The sequence below is a fragment of the Euleptes europaea genome, chromosome 4 (genome assembly GCF_029931775.1).
Source record: "Euleptes europaea isolate rEulEur1 chromosome 4, rEulEur1.hap1, whole genome shotgun sequence".
Classification (NCBI taxonomy): Eukaryota; Metazoa; Chordata; class Lepidosauria; order Squamata; family Sphaerodactylidae; genus Euleptes; species Euleptes europaea.
Genome location: NC_079315.1, coordinates 15793126 through 15811718, shown reverse-complemented (window position 1 = coordinate 15811718; position 18593 = coordinate 15793126). Strand labels below are relative to the sequence as shown.

Sequence of the window (18593 nt, the reverse complement as noted above, 5' to 3'; positions counted from 1 at the left end):
ATCCTTCTAGCAATGTTTCCGTTGTAAAGCCAACACTGCACAGAAAATTATCTTGCCATCAAATATTTTACTGCCCTTCTTTTCTAAAGGCCAAACAAGATACTGAGTCGTAAAATGCATGGCTCCATTCCACATTTGCGGAGGTAACCAGAAATATGAGCGAAGGAGGCTCTGAAGGGGAGAATCGGCTTGAGGAAAGGGTGCATGACCCCTCCCGGCCCGCTCTTGCAAATGGCCAACAAAGGCATCCTCCTGGTCAGACAGAGGGAAGGTTAAGCATACCCCCCCCCCGTTTCTCCCGTGCAAACAACGTCTTGGGTCCCCAAATTACCCTTTTGAGGGAAATACAGGTTAAGGAGCCCCACATTGCACTCATAAAATCTACTCTGGGCCCAAGAAAAGCACAAATGTTAGAGGCATAAAACAGAAAAAGACTTTCTTTGGCTCGGCACAGCTACATTTCTTAAATACATTTCCTACACACCAGGCTTTCTTCATTAGGACAAGGGTTATTTTTTTTTTTACCTCTCTAAAACTCTTCCGCTCGCCAACAATTTGTCTTGGACTAATAAATCAGCAGTTTCCCAATGTCATACTTCCAGGGAGAACCCTTTCTGCACAAGCTACACTGTGGAGGAACCCATGGTGCGTTTGGAGAGGATACTCGGGAGTTTTTTTGGCCGCGTCTTAAGTCCACGCAGGTTGGTGGCAGGGCCTCTGGGGCTTCACCATTAGCTGTATGTGAAAAATAGTGACTATATCCCAGAATGAATATTAAATATCTTCTGGGGATAGTTTCGACTGGGTTCCTTTATCGCTGGGTTTCTCAATGACAAGATTAGTAATGGCAGACAACATTCCCTGAAAGGCAGCTCACGTGCTTTGGCTGATTTTCTTGCTGAGAAAACCAGTGACAAGCTACCAAAGAAGAAGAAGAGTTGGTTTTTATATGCCGACTTTCTCTGCGACTTAAGGGAGAATCAAACCAGCTTACAATCACCTTCCCTTCCCCTCCCCACAACAGACACCCTGTGAGGTAGGTGAGGTTGAGAGAGTGTGACTAGCCCAAGGTCACCCAGCTGGCTTCAGGTGTAGGAGTGGAGAAACAAATTCAGTTCACCAGATTAGCCCCCGCTGCTCACGTGGAGGAGTGGGGAATCAAACCTGGTTCTCCAGATCAGAGCCCACTGCTCCAAACCACCGTTCTTAACCACTACACCACGCTGGCTCTCCAGGGGTCCCTGAAACCCAGAGGTCCATGAAACACCATTTGAACCCTCTTGTATTAAAACATAAGTGTCTAATGGACTAAAATTAGCAAATTCCTAGTCTTGACACCCTAACCACTACACAACACTGGCTCTAGGGTTACTATCCTTAAGGGGCCTGAAGTTTTCCTGGAATTAAAACGGATGTCCACTCTACAAAAATCAGCTCCCCTGGAGGAAACGGCCACATCGGAGGGCCTTTACCCTAAAACCGCTTGCCAAAAGAAAGAACATTTATCAGTCTATCAAAATATAATCTGGTCATCCCAGTTCCTACCAAAGGTGTGAACCTTTGGTAAAGGATTGTTCTTAAAACCCAATAATTCTGCCTGCACAAAGCTGCTCAAAACCTCCACAGCTAACCATCAAATCACCTTCCTATGAGGAAGTATAACTTGGGAGCCATCAGGTTCTGAACTACCTGAGCCAATGTGGTGTAGTGGTTAACAGCAGTGGTTTGGTGAGGGTGGAATCTGATCTGGAGAACCGGGTTTGATTCCCCGCTCCTCCACATGAGCGGCGGACACTAATCTGGTGAACCGGGTTGGTTTCCCCACTCTTCCACATGAAGCCAGCTGGGTGACCTTGAGCTAGTCACACTCTCTCAGCCTCACCTACCTCACAGGGTGTCTGTTGTGGGGAGGGGAAGGGAAGGTGATTGTAAGCCGGTTTGATTCTTCCTTAAGTATTAGAGAAAGTCGGCATATAAAAACCACATGAAGCTGCCTTATACTGAATCAGACCTTCGGTCCATCAAAGTCAGTATTGTCTACTCTGACCGACAGCGGCTCTCCAGGGTCTCAGGCAGAGGTCTTTTGCATCACCTCCTTGCCTAGTCCCTTTAAATAGAGATGCCGGGGATTGAACCTGGGACCTTCTGCATGCGAAGCAGATGCTCTTCCACTGAGCTACGGCCCCTCCCCAACTCTTCTTCTTCTACAACTGAGCTGGAAACAATTCAGCCAGTGCAATGGAAATGGAGAAAAATAAAGGTTCATTTGCCTTAGCATAAGCTGTGCTGCAGTGCAAACAAACTTGAAATTAGGGTAGGCATTGGTGTAATGGCCCCCCAGTGCAGGGAACAGCAATACATATGGGAGAAAATGGGTATTTGAAGAGGCTTTCCCACAAGAGAAAGATTTGTGCTTGAAAAACTTTCTTTTTTATACCTTCCCCTTACTTCTAAACTTCCTAAACATATATAATACCTCCCCTGCCTATGTTGAGCAAGGGGTTTAAGAGCGGGGGGCAAGCAGGAGACTCACAGACATGTGGAACATTGCAGAAGCAAAGTCTAAGGTCAACGGTCACACTAACATATTTTCCCCATGGAATTTGCTATTGACATTTGTCCATCTATGCCAGCAGAGCTAAGGAATAACCACAAATGGTTTAATGCCACGTTAACTTGGTCAGTAAAGTTAAGAAATAATTAACTCCAGCAGTCAAGTACTACATTCTTGCACTGCTCACAATTCCTCTTTAAAGGGGATTCAACTACTGCTGTCCATTGCTTTCCTCCACAGACTGTGGATGGGACCACTGCTCAGTGGCAGAACATCTGCTTTGTGTGCAGAAGGTCCCGGGTTCAATCCCCAAGATCTCCCATGAAAAGGATCTGGCGGAAGGTGGTGTGGAGACCCTGGCCAGCTGCGGCAAGTCAGAGCAGCCAACGCTGCTCTTGATGGACCAATGGTCCGGCTCAGTAGAAGACTATTTCATGCATTCATGTCTTGATAGTGGGCAAGGGAGCATGGAAGGTGCTAAGATTTGAGGGGGCTACCCAGAGATTTCTGTAGAAGGATCAAATATACAGTCTCTTTATTTCCCCTGAGAATTGCTAAAGAAAAATCCAAACTTAGCACCACCAGCGAAGTGAGACTGACAAAGAAATGACCAGTGACAATTCTAGCGCGAATTCTTATACAATACTCCAAGCGCTTATAAAAACGAGCCATAAACTGTGCCAAATACATAAAGGGGGTGAGGAAACCTGGTTCTTTTTAATCTAAACTGAACCGCAGATCAAAGGATGCGTCTACGCTGAGTTTAAAGGCTCACGCAGCCAAACTTAAATGATACAGGAAAAAACACTTTTGCTGGAACGCTTTCCGTTTCCAGAACAATTCCATATCACCAAAGGAGACTACCTATGAAGCATGTCATACATAAAGTTGGTAGTAAAGCTCTGACACATGGATGGAGAAATTGTTCAAAGAGCGCAAAATGCATCAAAGTGGGAGGGAAACTATACTAAGAACACACAAAGCTGCCTTATACTGAATCAGACTCTTGGTCTATCAAAGTCAGTATTGTCTACTCAGACCAGCAGCGGCTCTTTAGTGTCTCAGGTAGAGGTATTTCACATCACCTACTTGCCTAGTCCCTTTAACTGGAGATGCCAGGGATTGAACCTGGGACCTTCTGCATGCCAAGCAGATTTTCGATCTGAGAAAAACTTGCGCACTCAGGGATGATTTGATCAGGTCTGATTTGCTACCTCGACGCCCTAGCTGTAGCACCAGGGGCCATTTTAAATGTGGGCATTGTATGATGTGTCCTTATAGTTTGCCTGTTAAGGAAGTGAGTACATCCACGGGTAATTTTAAATATACTTTGCCTTCCTTTACTAATTGTGCCTCCCATCAGGTGGTTTACTGCATTGTTTGCAAATGTGGACTTTTATAGATTGGGTCCACAATACGTGTGGGAACATCGCTCATGTATTCGGGCCAAAACTAAAGATGCGCCCCTAGTGGAACATTTTATTACACAACGCCATTCTGAGAACGACTTATCTTTTTTCGTTCTATGGCAATATAAACCGGCACCATATGACCATCGGAACGTGCAGAAGATCTTACTTCAAAATGAGATGAGACTTATTTTTCTTTTTAAATCTCTGGCACCGGGAGGCTTAAACACTGAATTTGACCTTTCGTGTTTTCTTTAATAATAAGGAACCTGTACCCTTAAGATCCTGGATAGGAAATAACACCCTACTGACTGGTGTGACTATTTAGACTTCTGGGTAAAATTAAATCACACCCACTGAATGAATTGTATTTTGGAACCCTCAGAGGTCGAAAAACAATACTTCAAGCTTGGGCAAATTGTATGTATACATTTTATTTATGGATTATGCATTTATATAAGTACTTGGTTAAATATAAGAGCAGTGTAAAGATAATATTTTATTCTTTGTAGCATGTGGGCACTGTGGCAATCTGCCATAAATGTGAGCCTCACCATTAGGGCGGTGTCCCTACTAAGAAGTCTTTGGACTATCATGGTGATTAATTCAACATTACTCTAACTCAACAACAACTAAAGAGCTGAAGAAGACTTCAACAAAACGCAGCCATGATCTAGAGGGCGCGTTAAATTTGTCTTCTAGAAACTTCACGGAAGAAGAGATAAACGTATTACAACTTGGTTTAGGATTTGTTCCCATCCCTTCTTACTCACCCTTCCAAATGAGGGTGGACCTCTTTAAACTATTTCGCATTATAAAACTGAAATAATTTTTTAAGGAGGATCCCAATTACACTCATGCATCTACCTTCAAACCCAAGTCAACTTTCATTCCTAAGAACTGTAGTCACTTTATTAACACATTCCAATCCCTAATATTAAGGGATGTGGATGAATTGGAAAAACGTAACTCCCTCCTTGGAATTGTCTTTCTTCTGATTAATTCAGGTTTATATTTCTGTTTAAATGCTTATGGTGTTAATAAACATTTTCAGGATACGCTTAATTTGTTATTGAGCTGAACGTTCCTACACAATTGACAGCTAAATGACGGCAGCAAAGGATTTATATTTGAGAAAGGGTTCACTATGAGTGAGTTCTAGCAGTGATTTTCATTTCCGGGATGGGATGGGGGTCTGAGCATGTGCAGATCACTTTCCCCATACCAATGATGAAATCACAGCCACACCTACAGCATTGCTCTGAGATTAGGAAAAGAAGCTTCTGGGTCATGTAACTGATGACTTAATTAGGACGCCTGTCCTGTGTGCAATCTAGACAAAATTTCAAATTGTACATCATAGCAATAATGGGATACTACGGAATATGCTCCACACAGCGTCTCAACAAGGATGCAGGGTAGGCAAGTAACATCCTTACAGCTTCTCGCTGGCCCTGTGCCCGCAGTCCAACACAAACCAGATGGGACATTAGGGGAGTCCAATTCACACATGACAAAGTCCGTGAGTTCCCCCATTAGGCTGGCGCAAGAAGAAGAAGGAGGAGGAGGAAGAAGAGTTGGTTTTTATATGCCGACTTTCTCTACCTCTTAAGGAAGAACCAAACTGGCTTACAATCACCTTCCCACAACAGACACCCTGTGAGGTAGGTGGGGCTGAGAGAGAGTGTAGAAGTGGGGAAACAAACCCAGTTTACCAGATTAACGTCCGCTGCTCATGTGGAGGAGTGGGGAAGCGAACCCGGCTCTCCAGATCAGACTCCACTGCTCCAAACCACCGCTCTTAACCACTACGCCACGCTGACACATACTAACTGGGAGTTCTGGGCTTGGAGCTTAATTCCCAGGCGCATAGGAGGAAGGCGCTTAAGCCTTCCCTTGACCCCCCTCCCCATTACACACAGCTTCCAGCACGAAAGGAGGAACAGTTTACATCATGAAAGGTCCCAACCACACTTAACTCCCTCCATCGCCATTCTAGGAGAGAAGGTATTTATGCAATTATTTACAGAACTGGGAGGGGAACGGGTTTACAAGCTGATTCACACCTTGGCACCTTCTGCTTTAAACATTACCAGCTGTGGATGTATTGGGATCATCTCTAATCGTTTAGAGATTGGCAAACCCTGACTAAAAATTTGAACAGGGACCAGTTCAGGTGTAGCAAGGTGAGTCAGGTTTTATCACTTGGCAGCTCAGAACTCAAAGGAGCCCTTGGCTGATCTGTCCTGGCATGGCAGATAAGATTAGCTTGTTTGCCTTGTGCACAAATACACACACAAACACAGAGGAAGATATTCTCCATTCCCGGTTGGCCTTCAGAGAAACATCTGCGTTTTAACATAAGGAACAAGTCAGTAAACAAAGAACACACACCAAATATATATATGAAATGTGATTTCCTCTTCAGCAAAAACTTTTCTTTTAAAACTTGTGAAAGAGCATACAGTGCCCGCCTGTTTTTCTTCATTAGGTTTCCCTTCCTCGTCTTAACTCAAAAGACATTTTCTGGCTGGGAAAGGGATTGGACAGAATACAGTGAACGACGTTTCTTCAGGATGAAGGTGGGCGAGACATGTTAACCACAACAGGAGTGGCTTGGTAACTCCATAACTAACTGTCTGCAGTACAAATGTATGCTTTTCTCCTCCTTTCCCACCACAGCCTCTGATTAAACCGGTTGTGAAATCCAATTCCGACACTCAGAACGAAGGTAGTAGTTGTGCCTGTTACAGGGGTCTATTGGCTAGTGCCTTTGAGGTCAACCCCTGCTTTTTTCATGAATCCTTCATGCCTATCCTCTATGAAAGCAAATCTCAAGAGTGTTTAATTGAACCTGCGCGTACTCATCTATTGTTACTTTTCACTCCCTTTCCTTCTTCTGCTTAACAGGGTGCATCCCACTTCTCTGGGGCTAAAATAAAAAAAGCCTGGTATTTTTACACTGTTTCCATGCCACATATGCGACAGATGATAAGCAGCTAACTCTGTTACTGGCTATGATGGACGTACGGCCACATCAGGTATACTTTTCAGACCCTAACCCCAGCAAAAGACGCTAAGCATGAATGACAGCCCTTTTACATAAAGTTCCTATTGCACAGATAAATGTGCCTCCCAATTTTTACTTTTAAAAATTCTGTCATCAGATACCCATTTTGGATCAGAGCTGCCAGATCCCTCGTCGCCACCGTCGGGAGGTTTTTGGGGCGGAGCCTGAGGAGGGCAGGGTTTGGGGAGGGACTTCAATGCCATAGAGTCCAATAGCCAAAGCGGCCATTTTCTTCAGGGGAACTGATCTCTACCAGCTGGAGATCAGTTGTAATAGCAGGAGTTCTCCAGCTAGTACCTGGAGGTTGGCAACCCTATTGTTCACCCAAACGCAACCCGCTTGAAGGCCTTTTTTTTCCACAACAAATTTTACTACATTTTTTGACCAGATGTCCCCTCTGCTGTTCCTCATCCTCCCTCCAAATTAGGGCAAGCTAAAAGCCCCATGGCGCAGAGTAGTAAGCTGCAGTGCTGCAGTCCAAACTCTGCTCACGACCTGAGTTCAATCCCGACGGAAGTCGGTTTCAGGTAGCCGGCTCAAGGTCGACTCAGCCTTCCATCCTTCCGAGGTCGGTCAAATGAGCACCCAGCTTGCTGGGGGTAAAGGGAAGATGACTGGGGAAGGCACTGGCAAACCACCCCGCAAACAAAGTCTGCCTTGGAAACGTCGGGATGTGACGTCACCCCATGGGTCAGGAATGACCCGGTGCTTGCACAGAGGACCTTTACCTTATAAAACCATTTAAAGAGGGAAACGGGTATGCAAAGAGCATGCTTGCATGGCTCCTCCAGGCCATTTATTTGCATTTCGTCAGCTACTTCAAACAATTTCAGCTCAAACAAGAACAACACAAGCTGTTACCGCACTAGGTATTCCCAGCGATGGATCAAGAGTTTGGAAATGTTATAAAAAGCATCGCTTTAAAAGGGTTTTTGGATGCCATGGCTAAAGAATGGTTGGAAAACGTCTTCACAGCTAAAGGGGCCAAACAAAGTGCGAACAGTATTTTTTATAACGTTTTCAAACTCTTAATACATCGCTGGGAATACCTAGTGTGGTAACAGCCAAAGGATCTTACTGCCTGGCCAAAAAGGAAGGCAGTGTTGTTATGCATCAAGTTCTGAGCTCACTCATTCAAGATTTCTTGCATTCCTAAGGTTCACCAATATTGTCTTGGATGGTCAAAGGATAGTTTTGTTCTTGCTAAAGTAACTAAAACCAGGTTAACACCACACCCAGGTCTAAATCAAGTTTCGAAAAGGTTTGCCAGCTCCGGGTTGGGAAATACCTACAGATTTTGGGGGCGGAGCCTGAGGAGGGAGGGGTTTGGAGAGGGGAGGGGCTTCAATGCCATAGAGTGCAGTTGCCAATGCGGCCATTTCCTCCAGGGGAACTGATCTCTACCGGCTGGAGATCAGCTGTAACAGATCTCCAGCCACCACCAGGAGGTTGGCAACCCTAGCCCAACATCTAACACAAGTGTGTGTGTGTGTGGACAAGCCAGCTGAGAAAAATTTGCTTTGACAGATTTGGCCCCATTCACAAGGGCAGGGTTATCTGGGATGCACAACCTGCATTTATAAAAATAAGACATTATGAAGGAAAGGGCCAGTCCATACAGTTCAAATTTGTGCAAGCCAGCCATTTGCCATACAAATGTAATTCTCTATGCATTGCAGTTTTCTGGTGCATGAGGGAGTTACCGCTCTCCGAGAGACACCAGGAATGACTAAGAGACTCATATGTCACAGCTATGGGTTGTGAAAGAGAAAGGATGCGCTTCTGTAGCAGTTCAAGCCAGAGGTCACATGACACCTCTCCAAACCGTTCAAAGAAAACCTCTACCAAACAGCTCCCTCGAGCCATATAGTACCTTATAAGTCTGTCAAGTAAGGTTGCCAACCTCCAGGAGGTGTCTTGGAGATCTCCCACTATTACCAGTGATCGCCAGGAGATAGAGATAAGTTCCCCTGGAGAAAATGGCTGCTTCGGCAATTGGACTCTATGGCATTGAAGCCCTTCCCCTCTCCAACCCCCCTTCCTCAGACTCCACCCCAAAAATCTCCAGGTGTTTCCAACCTGGACCTGGCAACCCTACCATCCAGACTCTTACGCTATGTGACCTAGCAAGCCAAATGCAGCCCACCAACCATGTATGGTGGCCCATAAGGGATGAGTCCCATTTGAACACACATGCAGCTGCCTTATACTGAATCAGACCCTTGACCCATCAAAGTCAGTCTTGTCTACTCAGACCGGCAGTGGCTCTCCAAGGTCTCAGGCAGAGGTCTTTCACATCACCTCCTTGCCTAGTCCCTTTAAGTGGAGATGCCGGGGATTGAACCTGGGACCTTCTGCACGCCAAGCAGATGCTCCACCACTGAGCCACAGACCCTCCCCTTAGCTCCTTAGCTCCATGTCTGGGATTATCAAAAAGAGGGGAAGTCATGCACCTGATATAGGGTTGCCAGGTCCCTCTTCGCCACAAGCGGGACGTCTTTGGGGCGGAGCCTGAGGTCGGGGTTTGGGAGGGGAGGGACTTCAATACCAAGAGTCCAATTGCCAAAGTGGCCATTTTCTCCTGGTGAACTGATCTCTATCGGCTAGAGATCAGTTGTGATAGCAGGAGATCTCCAGGTAGTACCTGGAGGTTGGCAACCCTAACATTTGACAGGCCACAATTTATGCGTTCAGCCTAAAGGGTCACAGTAAACTGTGCCGGCTAGAGCGGGTTCCTGTCCAATTTCCATACCAGGCATGTGCTTATCAGCCTGTGGTTATATTTAGTCTCCTCAACAACACAAGGTCAAAGCAACAAGATCCTGGGCTCTCCGTATCGGGCTCAAACAGCAGCAACTCAAGGGGAGCATGGCAAATAACAACCCAAGGGCAGTTCCAAGAGACAGAAACCATATGCTGTCTTGGAAAAGGAAACCATCCAAAGGGCTCTCGGAAATTCAGACATATCTGATGCAGCGGAACCCAGATCACACAATCCAATGTGAGAAAAACAGGTTAGCCAAGCAACCATTCCCCAGCTCTCGCTAGAAATTTACCCAATTAAAAAATGGCACATTTAGCGTATCTGTACTTATTTCCCCAACCACTGCGCATCCAGTTCTAAGCAGAGTTACACACTTCTAAGTCCGGTTTAGAATTCAACCAGATGCCTCAATGGAAGATTTGGTAATTAAGTCTCCGTACCCAGGGAGGTAGCAACATCTAGATCAGTGGTTCCCAAAGCAGGCAGTACCACCCCCTGGGGGGCGGTGGGATTAACTAGGGGGGCACTAAGAGGCAAGGGGGCAGCAGGGGGTGCTATAGGTGGGCCCCTTCAACTGTGTTGTTCACTAATTTACAATAGATCAAGCTATGGCACCAGGCTGGCAAATTTGGTAGCAAACTAACAGAATTTTCCCCCCAGACTTTGAAGAGCTGGTACCACTGGATCAAGTTCATCAGTTTTGCTGAATAAATTTCAACTAAAAAGTGTTAATTTGATTTTTAATAAATGTGTAATTAATTGTTGCTGTTTTGAAATTTTATTGTTATGATCTCCTTTAGTGAGTCGTGCAAACCCCTCTATTGAATAATGCTTTTTATAAAATAGGGTAGGGGGGCGCTGGGATTGATTTTGTGGAACCAAGGGGGCGGTGGCCTGAAAAGTTTGGGAACCACTGATCTAGATGGTTAGTTCCATAATGGGAGCACACCCATATCCTACCCAGAGGTCCTTGGAGAAAAACCAGGATATAAATGGGATGAAAGAATTAATCCAAGCGTTTGCAAAACTGAGTCACAATCCTTGTCCGTTCCCCGGGAAGTCTCTTTTGGTTACGGCACGAGGAGAGAAAGCCAGGCATAAAGCCAACGTGAGGCCCAATCCGTGGTAAAGTTTCCTGGAACTAAGCTCTCCCATGGGAGCTACGCAAGAGTCCAGAAGGCCTTGCACAGTAAACCTTTTTGATGATTTTGCAGGCAGTAACCAGTGGAAGACCAACCTCCCCCCCAAAACCCCAACACTCTTCTGTTTTGTATTGTGAAAAATTCCTCCAGTTTGTGCCACATCTTTAGCAGCAAATTTTATCGTGCTCCACGATCCTATGCGTGTTTACAAGAAGGCATCCAACTAGGCTTTACTCCCAAGTATGCACATGACTGTAGAGCAATCCTAAGCAGAGTGACCCCCTTCTAAGCCCACTGACTTCAATGGACATAGGAGGGTGTAGCTGTGCTTAAACGGCACCGACAATATTAAGAGTTAAAGCAATGAAACAACTCGATTCTACATGCCAGTCTGTCGCTGTATTGTATGTTTATATTATTTAGAAATTGGCTAACAATAAAGTGTGTGTTAAGTGCATTCCTTAACATGAGAGCAGATCCCTAAACACACTTATTTTCCTTTTCATTCTCCTTTCGTTTCCCCTTTTGTATTGTGTCTAACGGGATGTAAACTATTATTTTAAACCGTAAAGTATCTTGAGTGCATTGGCAGAAAAGCTGTTTATAAAGGCAGAAAATAAATATCTGTGTCTGGATACAGGATGTGAAAGCTTTTTGGAAGCAGTGACTGCAAAGGTTTCTCCCAAACATTAGCAATAAGACCCTGTTAACAGTTGTACTTAAAACTCAACTGTTGTCAAAACTGGTAAAGTAAAAAGAAAAAAAATGGATTGGATCGTGCAAGAAGGGTAATAAGGTATTACGAACTGAAGAGACATAGTGTGATTACAAGAAGAATAATTGGTTTTTATACGCTGACTTTCTCTACCACTTAAGAATCAACCTGGCTTACAATTACCTTTCCTTCCCCTCCCCACAACAGACACCCTGTTGAGGTAGGTGGGACCGAGAGAGCTCTAAGAGAGCTGTGACTAGCCCAAGGTCACCCAGCTGGCTTTGTGTGTAGGAGTGGGGAAACCAATCCGGTTCACCAGATTAGCGTCCGCCACTCATGTGGAGGAGTGGGGAATCAAACCCGGTTTTCCAGATTACAGTCCACCGCTCCAAACCACCGCTCTTAACTACTACACCACGCTGGCTCGCATTATTCTATCTCATGCAGGAATAAAACACATGGATCTAGTGGAAATAAATACTGAATAAAAAATAGTCTGAACAGGAAGAGCATTAAGTTAAATATCGTTTCAAAAACCTCAGTGCTTGGTGTTCATCGATTTGTTCAATGCAGCCAAAACCCAGAAAAGCACAAAACCGAGTTATCTAGTCTATTTTTCGTATTAAATATTAAATGACATCCAGTTACTGATTAATAGAAACCAGACAACAGGGGGAGGGGAAGCTTTATGAAAACTAATGAGCATTAAAAGAATTCCACTATACTTGGTCAATTGACTGAAAGAGGGATTCTGTCATCCCGGCATGTGGCACCTCCATTAAAACCACACACATTCTGTTCCTTACACCATCAAGATGATTTGCCTATCAAAATGAAATTTGGCATGTTGGGTAAGCAATACAAAATTGCCACGTTTTAAGGAAATCGGATGAAAAACAGCTGAGCTATAGCAAAATCAAAATCGGAGGCGGAAATGTATTTTGCCCAAGAGTTGCCTACTTTGAAAGGGGAATTTAAAAAAATGGGGGGGGGGGCGGGATAAAACCTAAGCATAATGAGGGTGTCGTGTACAAAATTATTTAATGAAAACAGAGGGGAAAGATTGACACGTTCAAAAAAATTTGAAACTATATTAGATGAAAGCCAAAGAGAAGAGTTAAGCGAATCACTCACATTTACAGAAATTTCCCCTAACAATTAGGGTTGCCAACCTCCAGGTAGTAGCTGGAGATCTCTCGCTATTACAACTGATCACTTGCCGATATACTTCAGTTCACCTGGAGAAAATGGCCGCTTTGGCAATTGGACTCTATGGCATTGAAGTCCCTCCCCAGTCGCTGCCCCCAAAACCTCCCACCGGTGGCAAAGAGGGATCTGGCAACCCTACTAACGATATTGAAAGTTGCATTGTTTTACCCCCCAAAAAATTATAACTACACGACAAATAACTAAGTGGCTTTGGTAATTGGTTTTAAGTACACTTATAATAACTGAATACCATCAAGTCGCAGCTGACTTATGGCAACCTCTCATGAAGTTTTCAAGGCAAGAGTCGTTCAGAGGCGGTTTGCCGTTACCTGCCTCTGCACAGCAACCCTGGACTTCCTTGGGGGTCTCCCATCCAAGTACTAACCAGGGCCAACTCTGCTTAGCTTCCTGGCAAGCGTGGGCAGGTCCAGGCTCTTAAGGCCGTTACAAGTACTTTTCTTTCTCCTGCTGAATTAACCAACCCACCCATCCATGCACATAACTACAGCAGCACAAACAGACTAACCACAAAGGAGAAGTTTCTCCCGTATTTGGGAGAAACCCTGGGTTCGGAGAAAAACGCAAGTCTCACCCTCTGTCCCCAAAAAGGGAAGGAGGCACCCCCCTCCCGACAGGCAGCCTGCCAGTTTTCGGTTAGGCGGAACAGAAGCAAGCAGAAACCCATTTGCTTCTATTCAAGACTAAGTAGATCCCGTGCTTTGAAAGGCTAGGTGGGTATTTGCCCCAAGCGCTTACGTGGGCACAGGGTGAGAGGTTAGGAATAGCCTGAGCAAATGTCCAAACAGCCTTTCAAAGCACAAAGCCCAGCCTTTGTCAGGGCAAGCCCTGATCCTGGCCTTCCCAGGGTTATGGGGGGATTTGCCCCCAGATCTCCCCAGGGGTCAAATTACAAACGAGAGAGACAGAGTGCTTTGCAAACATAGGTTAGGGCTTTCCAAACAGTTCCTACCCCGTACTTTGCAGGATTATAGGAATTGGGTGAAATCTGTGACTTCCCAAACTTCTAAGCAACAGGTCACCACCTCCAGCTAAAGAAACCGAGAGATGCCTGATTAAGAAAGCTGGGAAAATTCAACCCATAGGGAAAACTGCCCTCTACAGAAGTTCAAGATAATAACCCTCTCTCTCACCCCAGGGTTAAGCAAGTCCTTGGTAGAGCTGAATTTCCAAGGTTGGGATTTAAAGAGAACGGTCACAGAATCTCCCGCCAGATAAATGATATCATGGTCCTTTAAACCTTGAGTCTGAGAAAAGTCCCTGTAAGAAATTCAGCCCTACAGGTTCCCAACAGGAACACCACTGCTCTGGGGCAAATGAGCTATGGGGCTGGACTTTCCAAACTGTAGGGATCCCAAGGACAGCCAGATCAGCTGTTTGGGAGAACCAAGGATGGGTGTCAGCCTGCTCCAAATGTGGGGAAATCTGACCCTAAAGGGAAAATGTCCTATAGGGCTGAGGTTGCAGGCAAAGCAAGGGACCAGCTTACTTTAGAACAGTCTGTAACACTTTGCAAGACAGAATTTCTAGGAAAGAAAGATATAAACATTCGTGAGTGTGGTGGTGGTGGGGTGTCAAAGCAATAGGGGGAAGAAAGCTTATGCATGCTTTGTGAGAAACCCCTAAAAATATTTGCTTAAAGCTGCTAATGCGACAAGCAGGGAAAGGTTAAACAAAATGGTGCATAGATCCTAAAGATACTTTTTAAAAAAGAGCAGTTATGTGGGAAATTGCAAAAGGGGGGGTCAACCTTCCCCCTTCTGCAGTTCCCTGAGTGTGACTGGCTCACCCAGCGAGTTTCTGTGTCAGAGCAGGGGAATTAAAATCTGGGCCTCCCAGATCCTAATCTGATGCTCCAACCACTACACAACACCGCCCACCCTCCAGACATAGCTATGGCACAGAGTCAGGCTTCTATCCCTAGCTTTGGAAGCAGTAGAGAAGAGTCGGTTTTTATATGCCGATTGTCTCTATCTTTTTAAAAACCAGAATCAAACCGGCTTACAATCACCTTCCCTTCCTCTCCGCACCTTGTCAGGTAGGTGGGGCTGAGAGAGCTCCAAGAGAGCTGTGACTAGCCCGAGGTCACCCAGCTGGCTTCGTGTGGAGGAGTGGGGAATCAAACCCGGTTCTCCAGATTAGAGTCCCCCGCTCTGAACCACTACAAAAGGCATGTGGAAGCCTGAAGTTGCTGGGATCCACACCCTTGCTGAGAAACTACCACTGTGCCAGACTAAACAGGGAAATGTCAAAATGCCAAGACTCCACAGCTGTTGTTCAAGGCGTTCTGCAGATGTGGAGGGGAAAAACCCGATTCTTATGCAAAACTGAAAGAGACAACCAGCAACTAATCGAATTTTTTTTGGGTGGTGGTGGTGATTAGGCTAGCCAGGGGCTATGCAGGTCAGGAAACTCATTGAATAGGAACTTTAAATATACACCATGTGGGGAGGACACTCTTCCTTAAGCAACGTGGCACATGTGATTCATCCACTTATGCGCCTGTTCACAGGCGACATGACAAAGTTCTGTTCTGCAGTGCTCGCCCCCCACTTTAAGCCGTGATAACCAACTGTCGGCACGATTATGAACCGGAAATTCAAACCGACAGGCAGGCTGCCCTCCAAAGGGAAGTCACTTGCCTGATATACATACAGCCCGAGCGGATGCAGCCAAAGAGAAGCGAAATGTGTGTGGCCGCAGATGACTGCAGGCGTGCCAACCTATAGCTCTGAAACCCCAAAAGAAAGATGGGGGGGTTATAGAGGAAGAAAAAGCGATGTGCAACCGAAGCTGATGTGAGTCTACTCAGAATTCATTTATGCATGGGAGGTTTTAGCCTTGGATTTGCCTCTCTCTAGATGCACATTTCCCCCATCCAAATTCTCAAAACTAAAAAATAAACCCCCATGCAGAGTTTTGAGAATTCGGGTGGGGAAAATGTGCAACTAGAGAGCGGCAAATCCAAGGCTAAAACCTCCCGTGCATAAATGAATTCTGAGCAGACTCACATTTTCCCCATCCGAATTCTCAAAACTCTGCATGGGGGCTTATGTTTTAGTTTTGAGAATTTGGATGGGGGAAATGTGCATCTACAGAGCGGCAAATCCAAGGCAAAACCTCCCCTGCATAAATGGCCCCTTAGGAAGAGTTCCTTCCCAGCAAAGGTGGCCAAACCATGCAGTCCGATCCTGGGTCCACTGGGTCAGAAGCCCCCCTCCTCCTGAAATGGGGGTTGCTTTTAAGAAAGGGACAGGGGATTGCAGCTTTCCGTTTGCAAAGTTGGATCCCCCCCCTTTTTTTTGTGTGGTTCTTTTCTGAGGCTCACAGCAACCACATGGGACAAATACACACACACACAGCCTGTAGGAGAAACGTTTTCTAACCCAACTGCGCTCAGCTAGAGGTTGTTGGAGGGGAGGGGGGTTCCGATCGACTATATGGGGCTTGCTTCCCAGAAAGGGGCCCCGGGATCGCAGCCTTCCATTTGCAAAGTTGGATTCACCACCCCCCGCCCACTCTTTTGGGGTTCCTTTCCGAAGCTCACAGCAATGGCATGGGACAAGCAACACCCCCCCAAGACTGTAGGAGAAACTTTTTCCAACCCAACTGCGCTCAGCTAGAGGTTGATGGAGGGGGGGGGGAGGGTTGATCTACTATATGGGGCTCGCTTCCCAGAAAGGGCCCCCGGGATCGCAGCCTTCTGTTTGCAAAGTTGAATCCCCCCCCCCTTTTGGGGTTCCTTTCCAAGGCTCACAGCAACCACATGGGACAAGCAAGCCCCGCAAGACTGTAGGAGAAACTTTTTCTAACCCAACTGCGCTCAGTTAGAGGTTGTTGAAGGGGGACACAAGAGGGTGTGTGTGGGGGAGGTAGTTTGGAATTTCCTGCATTGTGAAGGGTTGGACTAGATGACTCTGGGGATCCCTTCCGGTCGACTATTTGGGGCTCGCTTCCCAGAAAGGGGGCCCGGGATCGCAGCCTTCCATTTGCAAAGTTGGATTCCTCCCCCTTGGGGAGGGGGTTCCTTTCTGGGGCTCACAGCAATCGCATGGGTCAAGCGACAACCCCCCCCCCCCAAGACGGTAGGAAGAAACTTTTCCCAACCCAACTGCGCTCAGCTAGAGGATGTTGGAGGGGGAGTACCGATCGACTGTATGGGGCTCCCTCCCCAGAAAGGGCCCCCGGGATCGCAGTCTTCCGTTTGCATAGTTTGGATTCGTCCCCTTTTTTGGGGGGGTTCCTTTCCTCTTTTTTAATTTTTATTATTTTTATAATAAAAAAAGAAAAAATTATAATATACATAAATCAAAACCACAAAAAAACCATAAAGTACAAAAGTACAAAAACACACACAAAAAGAAAAGAGCACTTATAAAACCATCACAGTTACATTGTATAATATAAATTGCAAAATATACAGTGCTCCCCCACCCACCCCCTAAACAGTGTTCCCACCACCACTAGACTTCCGGAGAAGTGTCATGACAGTATTTAAAATTACTATTATTATCGCTATTGTATTAAAAAAAAGACATTAATCTATAATCCATTAACTATACTTGCAAAATTCATCTTCGCCCATTTATCCCAATATGCGGTGGCCTTAAACCATGGTTGTTTTTTGTTTAAACTGTACCATGTCTTTACCATGCAACGAATCTGTAAGTTTGGCCATCCGCATATACATCCATAGTTTTTCTCTAAGTGGGGGGGGGGTTTCCTTTCCGAGGCCCCTTAAGACTAGGAGAAACTTTTCCCAACCCGGGCTGCGCTCAGCTAGAGGTTGTTGGAGGGGGAGTCCCCATCGACTGTATGGGGCTCCCTCCCCAGAAGGGGAGCCCCCGATCGCAGCCTTCCGCGGGCAGAGTTTGAATCCGCCCCCCTATTTGGGGGGAGGGGGGTTCCTTTCCAAGCCCCCCCCCCCAAAAAAAAGACCGCAGGAGAAACTTTCTCCAACCCAACTGCGCTCAGATGGAGGTTGTTGGAGGGGGGGGGGGACGACTCTCCGATCAAGCTGCAAAAGGGACCGGCTTGCAAAGAGGGAAGTGGGGTGGGGGGGGGGAGTGGGGAGACAGGAAGAGGAAAGGGAGGGTGTGGGTCGGGGGAGCCGGATCCCAGCCCCCGACGGCGGCGAGGAGCCCACTTGCAGAGGAGGAGGAGGAGGAGGAGGAGGAGGAGGAGGAAGGATCCGTGCAGGCGCGCAAGGCGCGAGGGGCAGCGGCGCTTACCCAGCAGCGGGGAGGGGTCCGGGCAGTGGGAGAGGTTGGCCGTCCGGGGGGCCGGCGGCGTCTCCGGCCGCGGGGGGGCGCTGGCCCCCGGCCGGGAGGGGGGCCGGCCGCGGGGGGGCGGCTCCGGGCGGCCGCGCGCGTGGCCGGCCAGGTAGTAGAAGAGGACGGCGGAGAGGTGGAGGGCGCAGAAGACCACCAGCAGGCGGCACGCCTTCTGCAGCCACGACCCCGGCAGCTCCTTCATGGTCCCGGGGTTGGGGTGGGGTGGGGGGGTCTCAGATCGCCGGACCCGAGGGAGGACTCATCCCCGACGGCCGGCTCCGGGGACGACTGCAGGCGCCCCGCGCTCCGCCGCGCTGCCGCCCGGCCCGCTGGCGCAGGGAGGAAAGGCAGGGAGGGGAAAGGGTGATGTCAGGCTGGGGCTCCTCCTCCTCTTCCTCCTCCTCCTCTCGCCCCCGCTTTCCCCTGATATGCCTGTATT

General features: G+C 47.0%; 1 protein-coding gene across 1 annotated transcript in view; it reads right to left on the bottom strand.

Moving 5' to 3' along the window:
• B4GALT1 (beta-1,4-galactosyltransferase 1) overlaps window positions 1-18356 on the bottom strand; it is a 51864-nt gene extending 33508 nt beyond the window's left edge. The window contains exon 1 of the mRNA XM_056848493.1: window positions 18113-18356. Coding sequence (XP_056704471.1) covers window positions 18113-18356 — 244 coding nt within the window. The remainder of the gene's footprint in view (window positions 1-18112) is intronic.
• Between the last annotated feature and the right edge of the window lie 237 nt (window positions 18357-18593).